This window comes from Crotalus tigris, unplaced genomic scaffold (assembly GCF_016545835.1).
Source record: "Crotalus tigris isolate CLP2741 ecotype Arizona unplaced genomic scaffold, ASM1654583v1 scf7180000018335.1346539, whole genome shotgun sequence".
Taxonomy (NCBI): domain Eukaryota; kingdom Metazoa; phylum Chordata; class Lepidosauria; order Squamata; family Viperidae; genus Crotalus; species Crotalus tigris.
In genome coordinates this window covers 706,706-732,195 of record NW_024096950.1, presented here as the reverse complement: position 1 = coordinate 732,195, position 25,490 = coordinate 706,706, and the positions used below count along the sequence as shown (strand labels likewise).

At 41.4% G+C, this 25,490-nt stretch overlaps 1 protein-coding gene across 1 annotated transcript in view; it reads right to left on the bottom strand.

The window, feature by feature from the left end:
- CCN4 (cellular communication network factor 4) overlaps positions 1 to 979 on the bottom strand; it is a 31,335-nt gene extending 30,356 nt beyond the window's left edge. The window contains exon 1 of the mRNA XM_039350461.1: positions 720 to 979. Coding sequence (XP_039206395.1) covers positions 720 to 947 — 228 coding nt within the window. The 5' untranslated portion in view covers positions 948 to 979. The remainder of the gene's footprint in view (positions 1 to 719) is intronic.
- Between the last annotated feature and the right edge of the window lie 24,511 nt (positions 980 to 25,490).

Sequence of the window (25,490 nt, the reverse complement as noted above, 5' to 3'; positions counted from 1 at the left end):
TCTTCTTTGGGGCAGTCCCTGAGATATTGGAATACTGCTATCATGTCCCCCCGGTCCTTCTCTTCGTTAAAGTAGTCATATCCAATCCCAACAGCCATTCCTTATATGCTTTAGCCTCCAGCCCCCTAATCATCTTTGTTGCTCTTCTCTGTACTCTTTCTAGAGTCTCAGCATCTTTTTTACATCGTGGTGACCAAAAGTGGATGCAGTCCTTAGTTCTAGGTTGCTTCTCTCCTTGATTAGTTTCCATCCATTGCTTCTTGTCCTGCCTTCAGGCGCTTTGGAGAATAGCTTGACTCCCTCTTCTTTGGGGCAGCCCCTGAGATATTGGAACACTGCTATCATGTCCCCCCTTGTCCTTCTCTTCGTTAAACTAGACATACCCAATTCCAGCAACCGTTCCTTATATGTTTTAGCCTCCAGACCCCTAATCATCTTTGTTGCTCTTCTCTGTACTCTTTCTAGAGTCTCAAAATCTTTTTCATATCGTGGTAACCAAAACTGGATGCAGTAGTCTAAGTATGGTCTTACCAAGGTATTATAAAGCGATAATGTCTTTTCCTTCTCTGCAACTTTTCTCAGTCTTGCAGTTAGTTAAATGCCTGGGAGAGAGTTTTTTTTTTTTAACAACCCCCCCCCCCACCTTCCACCTTTAGTAATGAGCATTCTTCTCTCGCTTTCTCCTGGGTTGCCAAACCATACCAGGGCGGGGAGCTTACCTGCAAAATGCTGCTGGTTACTAGAAGCCAAGGCAGAAGCCACCTCATCACTGGAAGCCAGGGTGAAAGACATGGATTGAACCCAGTTCTTGGAAGAAGACAACATCCAACTCCCTTTGCTGGAGTCCGTTTCCAGCCGCTGAATTGACAGGAGATGGAAATCGCTTCTCCTTGACTCTGGGGAAGCTTTATTAAAGACAGATCTGACGTCAGGTTGGACGGCTGCATATTTTCTTCGGGAATAACTTTTCCTGCCTCTTCTCTCTCTCTCTCTCTCTCTCTCTCTCTCTCTCTCTCTCTCTCTCTCTCTCTCTCTCTCTCCCTTTCATTTGGGTGACTCATCCCCACCTCCAGCTTTCTGGCTGGATCGCCTTCTGCCAGGAATTTCTTAAAGGAAAATTCACTGCATATCATCAGCACAAGCGTTGTAATTTTAACACTCCACTCATGCGCTCAGGGTTCACCTATAATTATATTTATTTATGACTTTGCCCTGAAAACTGGGTGGGCTGGATGGGAGTGAAATGAAAGGATTTTTTTTTTTTCAGGAAGGGGTGGGTGAAAAACTAAAGCAGTCGTCTTTTCCAAGATGGGCCTCCAGGGGAACAGATCCCGGTCCTTCTCTGTCCAAAATGTCTAATGTCTGGCTTAAAATTGGTTTAAAGGAGAGTCCAGCTTCCTGGTGTCTTCAAGCAATGTTCTTGGCATAGTACGTAAGTAGTTTGCCACCGACTTTGTCTGCAGTGTTATTTTTCAAAGTCTTCCAATAAAACCTGTACGTACACCTCAACATACACAAAAAACAGAGTTTTGATTGCACCGTCAACCCCCATCTTGACATTTTTCACCATATCCTATGGATATCCTTCACTTAGAACAGTGGTTCTCAACCTGTGGGTCAGGACCCCATTTGGGGTCAAACGACCATTTCACGGGGGTCGTTAACAACGCAGTCTGCCATTTCCCCCCCCCCCCTTTTCCTTAGCTGTGCTACTCCCTTTTATTCTATTGGCTTTTGAAAGCCAATAGAATAGACTCTCTTGAATAGAGTCTAATTCTATTGGCTTTCAAAAGCCAATAGGAATTGTCCAGGCTGTCTCTGCCCTGCTGAGCCCGCCAAAAGTCCCATTCTGCAAACGGTGCTGCACCAGTTGAGTAGTCCTCGACTTACGACCGGTTGGGGGTCGTGGCATTAAAAAGGTTGAGAACCACTAACTTAGAACATAGAATCGTAGAACTGGAAGGGACCTCAGAGATTTTTCTAGTCTAACCCTCTGCTCATGGCCGGAGACATTATATAGTAGTAATAGTAGTAGTAGTAGTAGTAGTAGTAGTAGTAGTAATAGTAGTAGTAGTAGTAGTAGTAATAATAATAATAATAATAATAATAATAATAATAATAATAATAATAATAATAAAGTTGGAAGGGACCTTGGAGGTCATCTAGTCCAACCCCCTGCTCAGGCAGGAAAACCTATACCATTTCAGACAAATGGTATAGTCCAGTCTCTTCTTAAAAACTTCCCGTGTTGGTGCATTCACCGCTTCTAGAGGCAGGTTGTTCCATTGGTTAATTGTTCTAACTGTCAGGAAGTTTCTCCTTAGTTCTAGGTTTCTTCTCTCCTTGATTAGTTTCCATCTGTTGCTTCTTGTCCTGCCTTCCGGCGCCTTGGAGAAAAGCTTGACTCCCTCTTCTTTGGGGCAGCCCCTGAGATATTGGAACACTGCTATCATGTCCCCCCTCGTCCTTCTCTTCATTAAACTAGACATATCCAATTTTTCACTGATTAATTGTTAATCAGTGTGATTTGGAGAAGGCAGTAGGAAAAATGAAAAGATAAGAAAAACGAGGAGGATAATATTAATACAGTCCTACTACATGATTAGATATTCTTAGGTGTACCACAATGATGTGGGAATTAGGTGTTCAGCAGAGTGATGCCATGGGGGAAAAAAAAAATCTTTGTGCCTTACTGTTTTGGCACGCAATGCCCTATAGCAGCATCCTGAGTGGAAAAGTTGAAAGAATTTATGTCCAGGATGTGAGGGGCCTGTAGATATTTTCTAAGCCCTCTTTCTGGCTCATGCAGTATACAGGTCCTCAAGAGGAAGGCAGGCTGGTTGCAGTTGTATTTTCTGCAGTCCTCACTATCTGTTGAAGTCTGTACCTGTCCTGTTTGGTTGCTGTACAAATGACAGACTCAATAATTCCTCTGTACAACTGTATCAGCAAATCCTCGGGCAATCTGAGCCTTGGGAAACCTGAGTTCCCACTGTAGTCATTTTGTGATTGTGCCTCAGCGGAGTTACTATTTCATTACATTCTGTTGCTTTCTGTTCTTGGCCGCTGTTTTAGTTTTGAATTATTTCTTTCGAATGAAAAAGTTTGCCTTCTGTGTGGAAAGCTTTGTCCTGTGGTTTCTGTTTGGATGTTGTGCAGGGTTGCTGGATGGCCATATAAATTTAAATAAATAAATGTGTCCGAGCAAATTAAGATGTTTAGTTGTCTTCTCCTTATAAGTGGCACTAATTCTTCCTCGCCAGGTTCACCCTACCCAACCCTAAAGCCTAGTCAAGGAGAGACAGAGTTCAAGGCTAATGGTGGAGGTGAGCAGCATTTTCCATGTCTCACCTTTTAAATTCAGAAGCAGCCTGGACAATACCGGCTGAGCATGATGGAAGTAGTAGTCTGGCAAATCTGATCAACAGGAAGCTGGGGAATAACAGAGTAACATAGTTGGAAGGGACCTTGGAGGTCTTCTAGTCCAACCCCCTGCACAAGCAGGAGACTCTATGCCATTTCAGACAAATGGCTGTCCAGTCTCTTCTTAGAAGCCTTGAGTGATGGAGCACCCATAACTTTCAGAGACAAGCTGTTCCACTGGTTAATTGTTCTCACTGTTAGGAAAATTCTCCTTAACTCCAGGTTGCTTTTCTCCTTGATTAGTTTCCATCCATTGTCCATTGTTCAGTAGCTTCAACACTAGAAAGGAGTGGGTTTGCTCTCTGTTAAATGTACAAGTCTATGAACTCCCTTCAACATTGACAGGGCAAGCCACTTGTATATAAATAAAGAGCAAACCCCACTCCCTTCTAGCACTGATGACGTTACCTAGTTGCGTAATGAAATGTCTGCAAGAAAATCACCAAGTTCATAGTACCAAGGATTCCAGTTTCTGAAGGTAAGCTGTTCCACTCGTAGATTGTTCCCACTGTCGGGAAATTTCTCCTTAGTTCCAAGTTGCTTCTCTCCTTGATTAGTTTCCATCCATTGCTTCTTGTCTTGCCTTATGGTGCTTCAGAAAATAGGTTGCCCCCCTCTTCTTTGTAACAGCCCCTCAGATATTGGAAGACTGCTATCATGTCACTCAGTTCTTCTTTTCACTAGACTAGCCATGCCCGGTTCCTGCAACCGTTCTTCATATGTTTTAGCCTCCAGATCTCTAACTATCTTTGTTGCTCTTCTCTGCACTCTTTCTAGAGTCTCAGCGTCTTTTTAATAATATGGTGATCAAAACTGGATGCAGTATTCCAAGTGTGGTCTTAGCAAAGATTTATAAAGCGGTACGAATACTTGATGATATCTTGATTCTATCCTTCTGTTAATGCAACCTCAGATTATGTTAGCTTTTTTGGCAGCTGCAGCACACTGATGGTTCATATATAAGTGATTGTCCACTAGGATTCCAAGATCCCTCTCACAATTATTGACCCAGTTTTCACCTAATCTGTACCTGTATATTGGATTTTTCCTGCTAAGTGTAAAATCTTATTGAATTTGAATTTCATTTTGTTAGATAAGGCCCAGTGTTCAAGTCTGTTGAGATCCGTCTGTTTCTTGAGCCTGTCTTCCTTGCATTTGAATCTTGCAAGCCTAAGCAAGAACTTTGATCCCTACAGTACTTGTTGACTTTGTGCAGGTGGAAAGTGCCTCTTTGTACTTATGACATCTCCAGTGACATAATCGAGACAGAAACTGTTGAGTTCGTCGTTCGCGTGCGAATGATGAAGACACATGGTGACAAGTAACTAACACTTTATTCTCTTTCTCCAACACCCAAGCAAGGAACAAAAGGCACACAGGCCTTTTTATGGGGCCAGAGACCCAGACAGTGTTAACCAATAGGAATTTAGCCAGTTCGCGCCTCTCTGTCTGGTCCCGGGCAGCTTTTGGAATGCCTGGGACCAATTGCAACATTCTGGGCCTGCTGAGTTTCCTTATCAGGCCCAGAACACAACAGAAACGCTTCTCCTTTGTGAAAGAAAAGCCACGGTCTCATCCTGAAGCTTAGGTGCAGATAAGAGCACAGCCAAGCGTTCCAATTTTTCACCTTGAAAATGAAAACTCAGCAGAACGCGGCAAATGTAGAATATGAACCAGGTCAGAAAACTTCAAATCTGAACAGGGGAAACGAGTCACCAAGCTACAGCAGCCTTGCTTGCTCCCTGGGAAACCAAGATCTGTCAAATGCCTCTCAAGCATGGCCGTAACATGTTAAGTACTGTACTGCTTATTTCTTGCTGTTCTGCAAATGCAGGAAAGAAAACAACCATCAGTGATCTATGCTTGGTAAACCATCAGCTCTGGAGGCAATAACCACAGAGTGTTTCCTCTTTCTGATAGAGTGGAAAGATTTATTTTGAGCTAAAGGCTGAAAAATGTTTGGGGCTGAGAGCCACACTGGAAAAATTCAGCTTGCCTGCTTACACAAACACTCATTTATAGACCACCATTAGATGCAAACAGCTTTGCAGACGGTATGTGCTAAATTTCATTTCCACTATTGTTCAGTCTAGCGATGAATGTTACACAGTCCAAACTGCCACATCAATCAAGCAAGCGACACCATCTAAAACAGTGGTTCTCAACCTGTGGGTCGGGACCCCATTTGGGGTCGAATGACCATTTCACGGGGGTCACAAACCATGCTGTCCGCCATTTTTTACCCTTTTCTCTAGCTGTCCTACTCCCTCTTATTGGTGGCCACACCCACTTGGGGGTCACCACAACATGGGGAACTGTATTATGGGGTCACGGCATTAGAAAGGTTGAGAATCACTGATCTAAAACAATCAAGAGTCCGTCACTTTCTTCAAAGTCTTAAGAGCTAGGCTGAGGACTTCTCTGAGAAGGAGCTACTGTTGAAAACACCTCCAGAACTTCTCCCAGGATAAGTTCAGCCGAGGGGAGTAATCAGAAGAACAAAGTGCCTTCAGAGTTGAGTAAACAGGAATCCAATTGTGGGAATAAACGAGTGAAAAAACTTAAATTCTCCCTTCCTTTAATATTGTAAGCCACCCTGTGTTCAGATGTGCAGCCAATAAATTTAAAAAGTAAAATAAAATGAATAATAAGATAAAATAATAATAAAATATAAAATAATAAAATAAAATATAAAATAAAATAATAATAAAATATAAAACAAAATAAAACAGTGCTGCCCCAATGAAATGCATGTTCAAACTCTAAACCAGGGGTCTTCAAACTTGGCCCTTTGATGACTTATGGACTTCAACTCCCAGAGTTCCTCAGCGTGCCTGGCTGAGGAATTCTGGGAGTTGAAGTCCAGAAATCATCAAAGGGCCAAGTTTGAAGACCCCTGGTCTAGGACAATTTCAGTGTGGTCAACTCACTGCGGAACAATTCACCGTGAGACAGGAGTTACACTAACATTGAAGAAACGGTGGAACAGAATCATTAAGGAAAGGACGCAAAAGACAATGTAAACCCATGTGGGAAATAAGTTCTATCTGGAGGTCAAATCTAACTTCAGGGTTATCTAAGGGAGTAAGGCCAAGAGAAAGCACTCAGAGGAACAGGTTGAGCAATGAGATATCATTACATTCTGTTCTTTCTTGATCATGAGAACAAGTATATCTCACCCTTTAACACTGGGTTAAAAAGGGTGAGATTCATATTTTCACTTTTTAGCCTTTACTATTTGCTAGCAATACCCTATCATGAGATATTTTTTGTAAATCAGTGGGTTTTTTTATGTGTGTGTGTGTATACATATAATATACATATACTGTGTGTGGGTATATGCATGAGAGAGAGAGAGAGAAATGTTTCATATCTCAAAATTGCCAAGGTTGAGATTTACTGTTCTAAGTAATGAGGCAAATGAATAAACCTGTTCCTACCCAGAAAGCAAATCAGTTAAGGGCAAAAACATCTATTTTTAATAATATTTTATTAATTTTCCAATTTTACATTTAAGTATTTAAAAAGCAACGTGGTGACTGGGTTAATCAATAGTTCGATAACTAAATCTTTAGTGCAAATCTCAAGTTAGAACATCAGATATTTCTTCTCTTTTTCCCTTAACATTTACTGTCTCGTATTCAAGTTAATGCAGTTCTTATTATATCAATTCAGTAAAAACATCATTATTACATTTATCAATAAATTTTTACCTTATACATATCTTAATTACATTCAATCTTCATAAACAATCCATATCCTGTTATTAATTTTTACATATTTTTTAGTTTCTCATCAATATTCCAATTTAACCGTTGATATTGATAATTTTTAGGCTTTGGGTAACCAAGATTTCCCTTGTCTCAATTCATAACAAAATATAATATCCAAAATACACATTTTATCTATTTGAATGTGTTGAGTCCTTGGCGGGAAGCAGACACGAGAAGCAGTTGAAGTTCTCAGTTTTCTTTATTCTGCGTTCAGCTTACAAGTAGATGGCTTCAGCAGCTCCCAAAACCTCCCAACTTCTTATATAGACATTTCCCGGGTAAATGCGATACTTTTCCCGCGCCAGCACCCGCGCATGCGCACAGCGCTGGCGACAGCCTGTCTGGTCCCGGGCAGCTTTGCACCTGCCCGGGACTGCCTGCAAACGACCGAGCCGTTTGCAAGGCTCGGGACATAACACCCCTTTCCCCCGGGCTAAAACTACTACCAACATATAATCATTTATTTTATGCAGTGTTCTGCTTCTCAGTGCTCCTATTGTTACCTGGCTTTTGTTTAGCCAGCAATGTTATGTAATCCTCTAAGTATTTAGGAGACTTCTTTGCTCTCCGTGACCTTCTCAGCTCTGGGTTACTAGCATGAGTTCCCTGACTGGAGGGAGATGTGAGCCTGTTCTCCTTATTTTGCCTTGGTGCCTTCCAAGGACTGTTTCTGATCGGCCGCATGTTCTTGACAGCACCGCCTGCTGCTTCTTCTGCGGTGACTTCCCTTAAGGCATCTTGGTAGGACAATTCTTCTTTAGCAAAAAGTCTCTGTTGTAGATCTCGATGCCTTAACCCGCACACGAATCGGTCCCTCAGTCGTTCTTTGAGGTCTTTGAACTCGCAGTGCTTGGCGGCCTTCCGTAATGCGGCGATGAATTCTTTGGCCGACTCACCGGGCCGTTGATCCCTCTGCTCGAAGGTGTGGCGCCATGCGATGACGGACATCTTGGGGTGGAAGTGCTCCTTCAGTAGCTTCTTCAGATCTGCGTAGCTTACAGACTCTACTGGAACAGGTGCTGCAAGGTTTTCTGCGATGTCGAAGGCGTCTTGACCGCAAACACAAAGCGGGTGGCAGCCTTCAAGCTCTCTTCCCTCACTTGGTTTGCCTTGAAGTAGTTCTCCACCCTGGCTACGTATGACTCCCACCGCTCTGGATGTGAGACGTCGAATTCCGAAAGCCTTCCGATTTTCGCCATCTTCAGGAGACGGTCTATCAGCCAGCCTACTCCCGAATGCGCACTGGATTGGCGGGTAGCTGCCGAGTCGACGCCGTTCTGCCGCTCAGGACTCACTTGGGTAAGCTTACACTTCTTCCTTTCCAGGCGGTGTAAGGCGATCCCACCTTCGTCGCCAGTGTTGAGTCCTTGGCGGGAAGCAGACACAAGAAGCAGTTGAAGTTCTCAGTTTTCTTTATTCTGCGTTCAGCTTACAAGTAGATGGCTTCAGCAGCTCCCAAAACCTCCCAGCTTCTTATATAGACATTTCCCGGGTAAATGCGATACTTTTCCCGCGCCAGCACCCGCGCATGTGCACGGCACTGGCGACAGCCTGTCTGGTCCCGGGCAGCTTTGCACCTGCCCGGGACTGCCTGCAAACGCCCGAGCCGTTTGCAAGGCTCGGGACATAACAGAATGTAATCTTGTTCTATTTCCTAAGAGTTATCTATTTCCCACCACATCTATTTTTATTCATCATCAACTCTGTGGAGAAATCATTTTTAAAACTGAACTTGCCAATGTAAGCCGTGTAACGTTTAAAAGTTGTAAGAGGAGAGCAGTTTTAATCCACACAGGTACAAAAAAATGCACAAGAGCTTATGAAAATTAATGCCTTTTAATAAAATGCCGCATGCATTTTAGCTAAACAACTGATGAGTTTAATTGACAGGAAGATTATGGAGGTCCCTCCCCCCAAAAAATAACCATTTATCTTTAAAACAGAAGGATTATCATAGTTTGACTGAGAATGTAGTAATGAGACAGACAAGATGTTTTATGTTTATTTTTCTTGGGGTATAGGAAGCATTTTAAAGATAGGATTACATTCCTTTTAAGTAAATACAACATAGTTTAAGTCTACTTTTATTTTTTATCATTCTTAAGGATAGTATGTCCTCAATAGGCTGGGATAAACAATTTCTTTCTAGATAAACATGCTTATAGAGCTAGGAGAAACTTGCTATAAAGTTTTAATTCTAGAGTTTGATATTTGTCTGATGACCTATAAAACAGGGGTAGTGTAGCTATTTAGACAGTATTTGTTTCAGATAGTAAAGAGATTGGAGTGGGAACTCTTTAATAGCTCAGTCTTTTAGTCTCAGCAATGTACTCACTTGGATAGAATAGAACAGGAATTTATAGACCTTCGTAATTGAAACTGATAATAGTACTTAGGTGATCTTATCTTAGATTGGAAGTTAAGCAGTCCTATGTCATGGTTCAGACAGAGGAAACTTTTCAAAGAACTTCGAGGCATTGTTTACCTTAAAGAATCTTTATTTGAGAAGCATAGCATCGGCACTAACACAATCAAAGCCAAAAATTGAATTCCTCTCCCCTGAGCACATAGTATCAAAGCACAATTCCGTCCTCCAATTAACAGTCATAAATCACATTCTCCAATTAGTTTGAAATGCAGGCTTTCCCTCCAGTTGTCCAACCTGCCAATTCTTATCATCTCTTATTTCGTTAACCTTGGTTCACACACTAGGTCCAGTATTGTTATGTCTAGCTAAACTCTCATGCACGTTCCTCCTCCCAGCATCATCTAACTCTAACTAACTCTAACTCTAATTCTAACTCTAAGTCTAACTCTAACTCCAAAAGTAAAACATAAGAAGAAAATGGTTGCATCTCCAACTGTTGTCAAAGCAAAACATCCGATGTTAGCAGCGTTTACATCATAGCCTTGGTTGGTATTTGGATGGGAGACTTCCAGTGAGTATCCATAAAGTTACAAGATCTAAGAGGGGTTGTGGCTTAGTGGTTAAAGACTCTTGGCTTGTCAGCAGAAGAGCTAACAGCCCAGGTTTGAGACCCAAGTGTGGAGTGAGCTCCTGTTCCTTGCCCAGCTCCTGCCCATCTATGAGCTTGAAAGCATGCAAATGCGAGTAGATAAATAGGTATCACTTTGATGGGAAGGTAACAGCATTCCATGTGCCACGGCATATAATCATGCTGGCCATGTGACCATGGAAAATGTCTTTGGGCAAGGCTTGGTTTCCTTGGCTAGGAAGCAGAGATGGGCACTGTGCCCTAGAGTTGGACACAACTGACAGAGAAACTTTTACCTTTACCTTTACAAAGTCTTTACCTTATAGTTCTAGAGATGTCAGAGTCCTAGTGGACAATCACTTAAATAGGAGCCAGCCATGTGCTGCAGCTGCCAAAAAAGCCAACGCAGTGCTAGACTGTATTAACAGAGGGATAGAATCAAGATCACGTGAAGTATTAATACCACTTTACAATGCCTTGGTAAGGCCACACTTGGAATACTGCATCCAGTTTTGGTCACCACGATGTAAAAAAGATGTTGAGACTCTAGAAAGAGTACAGAGAAGAGCAACAAAGATGATTAAGGGACTAGAGGTTAAAGCATATAAGGAACGGTTGCTGGAATTGGGTATGTCTAGTTTAAAAGGAGAAGGACGAGGGGGGACATGATAGCAGTGTTCCAATATCTCAGGGGCTGCCCCAAAGAAGAGGGAGTCAAGCTCTTCTCCAAAGCGCCTGAAGGTAAGACAAGAAGCAACAGATGGAAACTAACCAAAGAGAGAAGCAACCTAGAAAAGGAGATTTTTTTTTCTGACAGAACAATTAATCAGTGGAACAACCTGCCTCCAGAAGTTGTGGGTGCTCCAACACTGGAAGTTTTTAAGAAGAGACTGGACAGCCATACAGGGGGATTGTTTCATTCCTGAGAGAATTTTGTGCATCTGATAATCTACTCTTCTTCAGTATCAATGCCAAAAGAATAAAATATAGCTATTCTGTATGGTCCTACAGACATTACAATCATGCAAGAGGTCGCTTTTGATCTCCCCTCATTAATTTTTCCTCTCACCCTTTGCAGTTCTCTCTTTCCTTTTTATATTTTTCTAACTTTTGTTTCTTCTGTATTTTTATCTTATAAATATTTTATTAATTACAAAAATATTACTCTAAATAAAGGCAAGAATACATTGTTCTGTATAGAATAACGTTGCCCCAATTTTCTGGTCCTTTGGGGGAAAATGTTGAATTTCTCCCCACGATACGAGCTTAATGTGTCTTTTCTACCATCAGACTAAACCACCAATTAAAGAGGGGATCTCGAAAACATTTGTCAAAGTCTCTCTTAAATCTGGATCAAACCTAAGGTTTGGTTTTAATTTATATATCCTACATATAAAATATATTTCTGATTAGTCCTTGGTGCTCTCTGAGCTTGGTTGGGTTTTTTTGCAGATTTTCATTACCCAAACTAAGTAAATCATCAGTGAACTGATGATGTTACCTAGTTGGGTGATGAAACGTCTGCAAGAAAACAACCAAGTTCACAGAGCACCAAGGACCCCTCCTTTCAAACCTGAGGTACAAATAATCTTTCTGCCATCCCTTTGCTAACCGTGATCCTAACCAACTTTTTCCAACTGTGCAGAAAAACATAATGTTGTAGAACAAGAAGAGGCTTAACCCACCTAGTTTGAGTTTGGCTAATAGAGTTTTAACGTAATTATCTTGCAAAAAAAAAGCAGAGAGAAGAAAGATGCATGTTTAACTGTGAAAAATGCTTTTCTCAGCCTGAGGAGGTTTAAATGTTTTGCTATTTTTAAATATCCTTTTCTAGCAAAGCTCTATTGCTTTGAGTCAATCAGTTGACTTCAGTCATGATGCTCCATATCATTTAATCCTTCAGAGAATGTTTCTTTGGCCTGTTCTCATCCCACAGTCATTAGGAAATCTTGCTGATGCTAGGACTATTTCCCCCCCCTACTGCAGCATTCTACATTGAAGAGTAATTGTCAAGATCTAGAAGCAATTGTCCTGTTGGGGAAAACGGGATCTTCAGCCGGTAGCTAACTATCAATCATACTAACCATTTCTCATACTTTAGCTAAAATCCATGCCCTAACAGCAAAGCACCATAAGACCGGGGAGCTATTTCTCATACCAAAAATTACACTATCCCCTCCATAGACAAATAATAAATACATGAGGAAATGGGGAAATTTTCAGACAGAGGGCTAGTCTTTGACAGAGGCGAGTGGGAAGCAATGGATTTCAGAAAGAAAAAAGGGCCAGGTAGGGAAAATGGGGGAGCAGATATGAAAAATGGACAGGATCAGGAAAAGAAAGGGGGGGGGAAGTAAAAAAAAAAAATCCAAGCATACAAACCACATGACAGACAGACAGACAGACAGACAGAAAACAGTATTTGGGTTAGTACAGGATGCAAAGGGCCACTTAATTCCAGTAGTCAAATACACTCCCCTCTTCAGTTTTGTAGATGCAACTAGGGGACTCATGGAACCCCATAAAAGCTTGTAATCTGGTACTTCTTGGCAAATCCAAGAGAAAATAATCCCCATTTCTGGGAAAAGAAGATTGAGTTTTACAGAAGGTCTGTCTGCTCAGGAATGTCACACAAAAAAGAACCACTTGTTTTGTTTTTTCAGAGACAGAGAGACAGAGAGAGAGGGAGGGAGGGAGGGAGGGAGGGAGGGAGGGAGAGAGAGAGAGAGAGAGAGAGAGAGAGAGAGAAGGAAAAAAAAAAAGAAAGAAAAGTATAGGGCTGAGGTTTTTCTTCTCTAGTGGACAACCAGTGCATTAAAGATAGAGCTTCCTCAACTCAAAACATAATTTTGGGTGAATGCATTGTCTTGTCAGTGAAGTCCTTTTGGCAACAGTATGGAAGCGGTTGGCCATTGTTGTTTTGCTCCTCCTCCTCCTCCTCCCTTTCCACTCTAGCCTACAATCGTGGGATTTCCTAGTGAACTTTCTTTCGTTGAAATTGTTTTTCAAGTCTGAGCCCTCCCTTTAGCTTTTATTCAGATCACCCAAGGTTTCAAGGTCATCCAATCTGCTGCAAATCATTAGATTATGAGTCTTTTTGAAAAGCTTATTAGTTAACAAAGGAGAGGAAAGCAGGCAGGGAAGGAAGGAAGGAAGGAAGGAAAGAAGGAAGGAAGGAAGGAAGGAAGGAAGGAAGGAAGGAAGGAAACAATGCTGACACTTGGCATATTTTCTTTGTTCATGATTAGAAGAAGGCTTGGACAGGTCTATGAACTTTACTAAGTGAATGTTTTTTCAACTTTCATCAAGATTTTGGACAGAGGCACTCCAAAGCACCTGAGGGCAGGACAAGAAGCAACAAATGGAAACTTAGCGAGGAGAGAACCAACCTACAACTAAGGAGAAATTTCCTGACAATGAGAACAATTAACCAGTGGAATGACTTGTCTCCAGAAGTTATGGGTGCTTCACATCCCTGGAGGCTTTTCAGAAGAGATTGGATAGCAATTGTCTGAAATGGTACAGGGTTTCCTACTTGAGCAGAAGGTGGGACTAGACCTCTAAGTGTTTTCCAACTCTGTTATTCTGAGATGATTCTAATTATGATTCATGGAATCTCCAGAGACATTCACTTCTTCTTAGTCTAGACCAGCGTTTCTTCCCCATGTTGTCTGGGGAATTTTGGGAGCTGAGGTTCCATCTTAGAATTGCCAAGGGTGAGAAACATTAGTCTAAGCAAACTTCTGTCTCTTTGATACCTTTCAGTTTCCATGTACATCCATTCCAGTGAACTGGTCTGGCCAACATCCAGTACTAAATGATGCAGTTGTGGTGAAAGAAAAGGGAAGTGCTAAAGGGAACAAGAAACAACACTGTAGAAAAGGATAATGTCATGGGCAAGTCAAAACCTACCATCTGTTGATGGCCAACCTGGATTGCGAAAGATTTGAAGCTGTGATGTTCAAATCTCCTTGCAGCCTGTGTCCATGTTCCTATTTAACAGGACATGCTTTGTTGAAGAAAAGGCAAGATGCACAAGGGAGTGTTTTGGTTCACTCCAGATTTCATAACCATTTTTAAAAAGACTGGAGAAAGAATTGTTTGAAGTGTGATATGCAAGAAACACACAACAACTCAATAATCACCAATTTTGTGCTTCTGAAACTACTTTCCTCCGTTTTCATACTACATATTTTTACCATTTTTTCCGCCATCTGTTGAGAACCAACCGCTGGAGAATTCTTGATGAGACTCTAACAAGAGAGGTTGGGTGTTATATTTTAAGAAATGTGGATCAGCTGTCTAATCTGTGATGTCTTCTTGAGGTTGTGTAAGATTAGAACAAACTGGATTTCATTTACCCCTCTTCAGCCTCATCCCTGTGGATGCTGTCCAGGAGTTACAGCCAATAAATACTCTGATTACAATCTTATAGTGTTCTTCACAAGACATAAACAAGTTGCTTCATTGTTCCTATGTTGTGACACATTTGTGTAACTTTTAGGAATCTGCCTTGATCTGCATTGAGCAAGGAAATCTACTGTCCTTATGGCTCCCGAGACTATGGAAAAACACTTGGTTTTTTGTTATTTTGTCCCTTAGTTTCGGGTGAAAATGCACTGATTTCATTTTACTTCAGTTCATCCAATTTCCAAGTCTATCATCAGTAATAACACAAAAGAGGTATGTTTAGAGACCTTGATGCTGTTTGAACGTTCTATTTGTAAAACTCAAAATAAGCTTCTATTTTGGAACAGAACAGATAGACTTAACCGTAGTTTGAATTGGGAAACTGTGACTATCCCAGACCAAGCCAAGTACAAAAATGCTGGAGAATTTTTAGAAGGCTGGAACTTTGACCAATTAGCCAACAATAGACACATGGACATAAACAATATCCACATACTGTGCAAAAGAGACAATCAAGAAGCCAAAAAGGGTGATTTATTAAAGGGGATATTGTATTATTAAGTAGATGATTTAATACGGTGGGAAATAGATAACTTTTAGGAAATAGAACAAGATTACATTTAAATAGATAAAGTGTGTATTTTAGATATTATAGTTTGCTATGAAGTGAGATAAGGGAAATCTTGGTTACCCAAAGTCTGAAAATTATGGATATCAAAGGTTAAATTGGAATATTGATGAGAAATTAAAAATTATGTAAAAATTAATAACAGGATATGGATTGTTTATGAAGATTGAATATAATTAAGATATGTATAAGGTAAAATGTATTGATAAATGTAATAATGATGTTTTTATTGATATAATTAGAAATGTAATAGTAGTAGTAGTAGTAGTAGTAGTAGTAGTAGTAGTAAAGTTGGAAGGGACCTTGGAAGTCATCTAGTCCAACCCCCTGCTCAGGCAGGAAACCCTATACCATTTCGGACAAATGGCTGTCCAGTCTCTTCTTAAAAACTTCCAGTGTTGGAGCATTCACCGCTTCTGGAGGCAGGTTGTTCCACTGGTTAATTGTTCTGTTAGGAAGTTTCTCCTTAGTTCTAGGTTGCTTTCTCCTTGATTAGTTTCCACCCATTGCTTCTTGTCCTGCCTTCAGGAGCTTTGGAAAATAGCTTGACTCCCTTTTCTTTGTGGCAACCCCTGAGATATTGGAACACTGCTATCATGTCTCCCCTTGTCCTTCTCTTCCTTAAACTAGACATATCCAATTCCAGCAGCCGTTCCTTATATGTTTTAGCTTCCAGTCCCGTAATCATCTTTGTTGCTCTTCTCTGTACTCTCTCTAGAGTCTCAACATCTTTTTTACATCGTGGTGACCAAAACTGGATGCAGTACCAAGGCATTGTAAAGTGGTATTAACACTTCACGTGATCTTGATTCTATCCCTCTGTTAATTCAGCCTAGCACTGTGTTGGCCTTTTTGGCAACTGCAGCACCCTGCTGGCTCATATTTAGGTGATTGTCCACTAGGACTCTGAAGTCCCTCTCACAGTTACTACTATTGAACAAGATACCCTCTATATTATACCTGTGCATTTGGTTTTTCTTGCCTAAATGTAGAACCTTACTTTTTTCACCATTGAATTTCATTTTGTTAGATAGCGCCCAATGTTCAAGTCTGTCCAGATCCTCCTGTATCCTAAGCCTGTCTTCTGGAGTGTTGGCTATTCCTGCCAGCTTGGTGTCGTTTGCAAATTTGATGAGTTCCCCATCTACTAGTCTGAATACGAAACAGTAAATGTTATGGAAACAAGAGAAGAAACACCTCCCCACCAGCAATCAGCCCCCAGATGAACATAGATTAACTCCAAGATTAACCTCAGACCAACAACCAAGAAGTAAACAATACCCCAATCAAGGAACTGCCAAACAAGCTAACAGTGAATGACCCAACCAAAGAATCTGTGAGACCACCCCTACTAACACTGACAGGGGGCTTCAAACTTGTCCCTTTTATGACGCTGGCTGAGGAATTCTGGGAGTTGAAGTCCACAAGTCATAAAGGGGACAAGTTTGAAGACCCCTGCACTAAAATATAACCTGTGAGCAAACCCCCACTCCCTCCTAGCACTGATGGTGTTACCTAGTTGGGTAATGAAACATCTGCAAGAAAACAACCAAACTCAGAGGGCAACAAGGACCCCTTGCTTCTATTCTATCCTTCACTTTTTCCATTTGTGTGTCCCTTATGAACTCTGTGAATTTTGCAGTTTTCTCTGTGGTACTCAAACTGAGTCACATGGAAATGGTTAACATTCTTGTTCTTGCTATTAATTTAACAATTAGTACCAGATGATCTCCCCAATCTTATGCAATTTAATTGTTTCTCAAAACCATCTTCCCAGCTCGGGAGAGGCTTCATTATCCCAGATATTCACAAGTGGCCACAAACAATCTTCAGGGCACGTTTTACACACACAGTGCTTCTTCCATATCACTAGAGCAGGGCTTTTCAACCTTTTCACCCATTGTACCACTTTTAGGATATGGCAGTATCTGAGTATCACCAGTCGCCTACCAAGGTGTCAAAAACTTGACCACAAAAAAAAGGAAAAAAGTGATAAAGTACAGGTAGTCCTCGACTTACAACAGTTCGCTTAGTGACTGTTTGAAGTTACAATGGCACTGAAAAAAGTGCCCCCCAAGCCACAGCCGAGCAAGACACCTGCCTGCCCACCCGGCGGCACTCTTCCTCCTGTCTGAGGTTTCCATTGTTGTGAGAATTTCTGTTGAGGATTGGCAGCGGAGGTGGGGTGGGGGGTGTTTGTTTTTTGTTCCCCCCATCTGCTGGGTGGTTGCAGCAGGTTTTGGTCACTTCACATGACCCTGGGACACTGTGACCGTCATAAATATGAATCAGTTGCCAAGCATCTGAATGTAAATCACAAGACCCTGGAGATGCTGCAACATTCCAACTGATCGGCGCTTCTTCTGGGCTCAGCAGAAGCACCAGGATCAGTGCTGCTTTCCAGCTGATTGGTGCTTCTTCAGGGCTCAGCAGAAGCACCAGGATCAGTGCCGAGCTCCAGCTAAAGCCTGGCGCTGATCCTGGCGCTTCTGCTGAGCCCTGACAGCCCTGCAGCTCCAGCCATCTCTCGCTCAGGCTTGTGCAGTGCTACCACCGGTTCAGCTCATACCCCTCCCCCCTACCACTTTTCTAGGATTTTCACGTACCACCTGCCAGGTGCCAATGTACCACAGGTGGTACCTGTACCACTGGTTAAAAAGTCCTGCACTAGACAACAAAGGTGGGCATTTTTTTTTTAAGGTGAGACAAGGTTTCAATCAGCCTTGGAACTGGGTGTTGATGATCACTCTAAAACTGTAGTGGGAGGCACGGGACAAAAGTAAAATTTGATTTCACTCCATTAATATTTAAAGATGAATTCAAATTAGGATATGAAGATGCCATAATTTAATAATAGAATACAATACAATGCTCTCCAATAAATGCTCTACTAAATTCACCAAACCTTGGATCCATCTTATCTATGGAGATTTTTAGTCATCCAGATCATACTTGTCCCAAAGATGCTTTTTTTTCCCACAAGGAAACTGGACTTTCTTGTTTTTCTTTGAAGACATTTCGCTTCTCATCCAAGAAGCTTCTTCAGCTCTTGAAGATGCTTGGAAGCTTCTTGGATGAGAAGCAAAACGTCTTCAAAGAAGAACAAGAAAGTCCAGCTGCCTTGTGGGAAAAATAAAAGCATTTTTGGGTCTTAAATCAATCTTCTTTTAAGGGATCCCTGACTCTTTGCAATCCTAATATTTGTGTATCATCAGGATTTAATCGTGGAAATCAGCAGTTCTCTGCACCCACCCAACCGCAAACTCTTCTTCTCTCGTCTTTCTTGAGATTTCTTGCAAGTGACCCATCACTTGAGAATGAAGGCTAATATACGTGTCCCAGGATAATGTTGCAAGATCCAATCTGAGTCAGTCACTGGGATCATTCTTCCAAGCTCTCATTTTCATGCTGGAACCCATCATCAAAAAACTTCCCTATCACAAGAGTATGTGTTATGACATATGAATATGACACATTCTGGAGAAAGAGAAATTCCCTAATGATGGGCTCCAGCCTGAGTCCAAAAGCTTGGAAGAATTTTGGTCCTGGCAAATGACTCAGATTGGATCCTGATATTTCCTCATATTATTTTGGTCTGGATGACAAAAATGACAGCAGTGTGCTGCAGCTGCCAAAAAAGCCAACACAATGCTAGGCTGCATTAACAGAGGGATAGAATCAAGATCACGTGAAGTGTTAATATCACTTTACAATGCCTTGGTAAGGCCACACTTGGAATACTGCATCCAGTTTTGGTCTCCCCGATGTAAAAAAGATTCTGAGACTCTAGAAAGAGTACAGAGAAGAGCAACAAAGATGATTAGGGGATTGGAGGCTACAGCATATAAGGAACGGCTGCTGGAATTGGGTATGTCTAGTTTAATGAAGAGAAGGACGAGGGGGACATGATAGCAGTGTTCCAATATCTCAGGGGCTGCCACAAAGAAGAGGGAGTCAAGCTGTTCTCCAAAGCTCCTGAAGGCAGAACAAGAAGCAACGGATGGAAACTAATCAAGGAGAGAAGCAACCTAAAACTAAGGAGAAACTTCCTGACAGTTAGAACAATTAACCAGTGGAATAACCTGCCTCCAGAAGTTGTGAATGCTCCAACACTGGAAGTTTTTAAGAAGGGACTGGATTGCCATTTGTCTGAAATGGTATAGAGCTTCCTGCTGGACTAGAAGACCTCCAAGATCCCTTACAACTTTATTATTATCATTATTATTATTATTATCATTATCATTATCATCATTATTATTATCATTATTATAAGCATCTGCTCTCAACTGGCAAGGTTTTTATTTGTGCTTCTGTTGTAGCAATAGATTGAACACTGTTTAGCTGAACGTGCTATAAACAATAAACTTTGGACTATTAGAAAAACATGGAATGAAGTCAGTCAATGCTCGTTGAAAAATAAGATTCCAGATTTCAGTTCTACACTGGTAGCTTTTAACTTACAACCACAGTTGAGCCCATCATTTCCATTCCCATTTGATGACCTTTTTGCCACAGTTGTTAAGCGAATCACTACAGGTGAATCATGCGGTCATTAAGTGAATCTGGCTTTCCCCATTGACTTTGCTTATTAGTAGCCAGCTGGGAAGATTATCAATGATGATCACAGGACCCCAAGACAGAGCAACCGTCATAAATATACTGTATACCGGTTGCCATGCGCCTGACTTTTGCTCACATGGCTATTGGAATGTGGCAACAGTTGCAAGTGTGAAAACTGGTCATAAGTCCCTGTAACTTCAAATGGCCACTTAATGAATGGTTGTAAGTCAAGGACTACCTATATTCTCAGAAAGTCAAAATAAATAGGGGACTGGAGGCCAAAACATACAAAGAACGATTGTTGGAATTGGGTATGTCTAGTTTAATGAAGAGAAGGACGAGGGGAGACATGATAGCAGTGTTACAGTATCTCAGGGGCTGCCCCAAAGAAGAGGGAATCAAGCTATTCTCCAAAGCACCTGAAGGCAGGACAAGAAGCAACGGATGGAAACTAACCAAAGAGAGAAGCAATCTAGAACTAAGGAGACATTTCCTGATAGTGGGACAACTTACCTCCAGAAGTTGTGGAAGCTCCAACACTGGAAGTTTTTAAGAAGAGATTGGAAAACCATTTGTCTGAAATGGTATAGGGTTTCCTGCCTGAGCAAGGAGGTGGACTAGAAGACCACTAAGGTCCCTTCCAACTCTGTTATTCTGTTAAGTGATAGTTCTAAGCCTGCTAATTAAGCATGGGAACTACACACCGGTTGAAAGCACCCCTATCCCCATATCATCCAATGAGGTTGGCTACGTTTGGGAGATACATTCGTTCATTCGTTCGTTCATTCCTGTCTTGGCAGCAGCTTATGCGAAATCTTAAACAAACTGGCCTTTTAGTTTCATTCACAGCAGGAGATTATGGGTGGTCCAAAACATTGCCTCTCCTGGCTTCCCTCGCTGTTCAGCTGCCATGAGGTTCTTCTCAGTATCTTGGGGTCAATGAGAGAGAAGATAATAGTAGGCCATCATCCAGCTGAGATGGTGTGCTTGTTTCCCAACCATTCACAGAACTAGCTCTACAGCTGGAAGGGAGAACTTCTCATGGGCCAAGGACTTCAGAGAGCAATAATAGCAAGGCTACCGTGGAGGTCATGTCCCATCTTTGTGTCTTCTTCTCCAATGGAGAGATGCAGAACAGTTTGTTTCAGTGGGAAAGTAAACTAGATGAACTCAGCAACTTGGAGACAGAATGTACTTATTTTGTTTTCCATTCCTACAGCTAAGTTGAAAAACTGTCCCGTCAAACACTGGCAGTGAGCTAAGAAGAACAGGGAAGTGGAAACAGACTGAAAATTGCACGCCAATGGCAAAGATTCCTCTGTGTGTGTGTATCTAGTTTGTGTGTGTGCGTCTGGTGTATATGTATGTGTGTGTGTTGCATCTCATCCCCAGTGAGGAATACAGTTCTAGAAACAAGCAGTCCAGTAATTCTGCCACTATGTACTCAATTCCTTGGACGAGCAACTGGAAGGCAAAATCACAAAACTGTACCTCACTTATTTTGGCCATATTCTGTGGGGGAATTCCCTGGAGAAAGCAATTGTGTTCGGAAGAGTTAGCGGTAAAAGGAAACCAGACCATCAAAGAACACGGTGACCAGACACCATCAAAGCTGACACCAGCCAGAGCATGGAAAAACTCGAAGAAGCAGTGCAAGGTTGGAAGCTGTGGAGAGAGCTGGCCCAAAGAATTGCCAAGAGTCGGACAAAACTGAGTGGATAACATCATCACTGTCATCATGTACGCCAAGGCTGGGTGGTGCTCTATCCCAAGCATTTGATGGGAAGATGCTGAGAGTTTGGAAAAAAAATCAGAGAAGAGCAACTAAGATGATCAAAGGCTTGGAGACTAAAACATATGAAGAACGGCTGAGGGACTTGGGTTTGGCTAGTCTAAAGAAAAGAAGAAATAGGGGAGACATGATAGCAGGTTGTTCACCAAAGCACCAGAGCAAAGGACGAGAAACAATGGTTGGAAACTGATCAAAGAGAGAAGTAACCTGGAATTAAGGAGAAAGTTCCTTACAGTGAGGGTAATCAACCAGTGGAACAGCTTGCCTCCAGAAATCGTGGGCGCTCCATCACTGGAGGTTTTTAAAAAGAGACTAGACAATCATGTGTCTGAGATGGTATAAGTCCTCCTGCTTGAGCAGAGGGCTGGACTAGAAGACCTCCAAGGTCTCTTCCAGCTCTATTCTATTCTAAGATGCTTCAATCAGCTCACCAAACTGGATCCGCTTACATGCCAAATAAGTCTGGCAATTCCAATCGAATCATCCTATCGGATGCCTCCATGCAAAAATCAAGTTGAGTCGACCCAGATTCCATGAACTGACTTAGTGAATTGAATTGATTTTCCAAATCGATCAGAAGAATTGTGACTCTGAACTGAGTAGACTGTTTGAAATCAGGCTGCAGGAAATCTATAAGTTCCCACTGCCTTTTCTCTTTCTTTCTTTCTTTCTTTCTTTCTTTCTTTCTTTCTTTCTTTCTTTCTTTCTTTCTTTCTTTCTTTCTTTCTTTCTTTCTTTCTCTTTCTTTCTTTCTTTCTTTCTTTCTTTTTCTTTCTTTCTTTTTTGTAAAATTTTTATTAATTTTTTTCCATACAATTCAATAGTACTTATTGAACAACGTGTTGTCTGAGTTTTTCATTCTCTAATGCAAATTTAATTCCTAATCCTTTATTCTTTTCTGCAGCCATTGATAATGCAAGTCCCAAGTCTGATAGTATTCTGTTTCTTCTTTTTCTTTCAACCTCATAGTTAGGTCTGTCCATTTCCGCACATTCTAGTATTATTTTTTAATTATTTCTTCCTCTGATGGTATTTCTTCCTTTTTCTGTTTCCTAAGCTCCTATGAAAGAAAAGATAGAGCCAATAACAAAGTTTTGCGATAATACCTACTTCATTGCCTAAGAATTATTATTTCATTTTGGACACCTGAGCACATAGTTCTCTAGAGCAGAGTTTCCCAACCTGGGCATCTTTAAGATGCTTTGACTTCAACTTCCAGAATTCCCCAGCCAGCATGAGAAAAATGACATGTCCGTTTTCCACACTTATAACCATTGCAGCATCCCCGTGGTCACATGATTAAAATTCAGAGGCTTGGAAACTGACTTTATTTATTTATTTATTTATTTATTAGTAAAATTTATATGCCGCCCAATCCCTAGGGACCCAGGGCGGCGTACAAAATTAAAACAACAAGTATAAAAATTAAAAATGAATACATTCACACAGCATGTTCCAATCGAATCCCGGCCTCCCCGGGGACATCAGCCCCAGGCCTGCGGGAACAGGAGAGTTTTAATAGCTTTCTTGAAGGCCGGCAAGGTGGGAGTAGTTCGAATCTCAGGGGGAAGTTGATTCCACCATGTCGGAGCCACCATAGAAAAGGCCCTTCCCCGAGGGCCCGCCAGCCGACATTGTCTGGCTGACGGGACCCGAAGGAGGCCCAATCTGTGGGACCTCACCGGTCTCTGGGAACTATCGGCAGTATGTGGTCCTGTAAGTAACCTGGTCCTAAGCCATGAAGGGCTTTAAAGGTGACAACCAACACCTTGAATTGCGTCCGGAGACCCACAGGAAGCCAGTGCAGCTTCTGGAGGATAGGTGACACGTGGGTGTACCTTAGTGTACCCACAATCGCTCTCGCGGCTGCATTCTGAACCAACCGCAGCCTCCGAACGCTCTTCAAGGGTACTTGTACTTCTGACGGTTGCAGTGTCCCAGGTTCACGTGATCCCCTTTTGTGACCTTCTGACAAGCAAAGTCAATGGGGAAGCCAGATTCCCTTCACAACTTAACAACTGCAGGGATTCACTTAACAACTGGGGCAAGAAATGTCATAAAATGGGGCAAAACTCACTTAACCAATGTCCCACTTAGCAACAGAAATTTCAGGCACAATTGTGGTTGTAAGTCGAGGGCTATACGTACAGTCGTCATTTCATTGGCTAGAACTTCGGAATCTTCTTGAACTTCATATTGGCTGAAGTTCCCCACTGCTTAGGATTTTTTTAAAAAAAGTATCTTATTCTTCTGCAAACTTAAATACTGCTCACATCCTTTTGCTTTTCAGCAAGCCTCATTTTGGCCTCAGTTCTGCACTCCTTGCTATCAAAGGAAGTGATAAATGTCTGGCAGAGCGCAATCTTTTCTGGCTACAAGTTCTGTTTAGATAATACAAATGAGATCCATACCGTTCACAAACAGTGAAATGCTTAACATTCACTTGGAATTCCCTCTCCCATCTGTTTTTTCAAGCTTGATGCTCTGGGAATCACAGAAAAAGATGTTTATTCAAATCCCAGAAGTGGATGTCATTGTCTTATGCTTGATTAAGATCACCATGAACCTAGTTTCCTTTTCTGAGGTGTTGACTATACCACCTTCTTTAATGTCATCTGAAAATCTGAAGACCCTCTCTTCTATTTTTTTTTCCACCTGAAATGACTTCTGTATGCTTTTTAAATAAAGTAAGTGACATTTTGGCTTGTTATAAAAATCAGTTTCTTGACTCCATTGTTAAAAGGGGAAGGGGAAGGGGAAGGGGAATGAAGGAAGGAAAGAAGGAAGGAGGAAAAAGAAGAAAGAAAGAAAGAAAGAAAGAAAGAAAGAAAGGAAGGAAGGAAGGAAGGAAGGAAGGAAGGAAGGAAGGAAGGAAGGAAGGAAGGAAAGAAGGGGGAAGAAAGAAAGAAAGAAGGTAGGGAATAGAAAGAAAGAAAGAAGAAAAAGAAGAAAGAAAGAAAGAAAGAAAGAAAGAAAGAAAGAGAGAGAGAGAGAGAGAGAGAGAGAGAGAAAGAAAGAAAGAAAGAAAGGAGAAAGAAAAAAGAAAGAGAGAGAAAGAAAGAAAGAAAGAAAGAAAGAAAGAAAGAATTCAAGTTGCTTTTTAACTGCAAACAAAATATTTCCTAGTAATTTACTTACGTAACTTTTATCTCTTATTTCTGCTGTACGAGAGTTCCAGTTCACAAACTCCTGAAATACCTTGCCAAGAGGCAGAACAACAATTTTAGGCTAAGTATGAAAGGGATATTTCCAAAACTAGTCGGTGGAAATTGGTCTGCAACAATGGAATCCAAATCTCATATTTTAAACAATTCCAGTTTGCGATCAAGGTGTTCACCCCCTTGGTGACATTTTGGAATGCAATATATCAATACAATACAAAAAAAAATCAACGATAAATAAAGTGGTTTTTTTTAAAAAAAAAAAAACTCACGCTGTAGCCTTAAAATCAAAAGAGAAAGCACAGCCTTCATGGCTTCAAGGGCAATGATGGTGAGAAATATTTTTCCAAGAGAAAATAGAGGGGAAAAAAAGAATCGGATCAGTTCTGCTAACAGTAACTATACTGTAGAAGCTCATCAAGACCATCAAATAGTATCTGCTGAAGGTCACGCTTCCTAATGAAGGAAGAAATCTAATTATTACCAGCTTCGCTGCAAATTCTTGGGGACCTGAAGAGCTGTGACATATGTATATTTCTGTTTATACTTTACACTCTGATTTTCTAATGGAATTTTTGCAGCCATTTCAGCCACGTGGCAAGGAGATCCTTTTACTGTGTGTTCAAATCATGCTGACTTTGCAGCTAATTGATTGTCTCTCTCTTATGCCTTGTTGCACAACTCTCTCATTCAGTGCAGCTGATGAGAATCAATCATCCAGATCTAGATGGGTGGACTTTCACATTT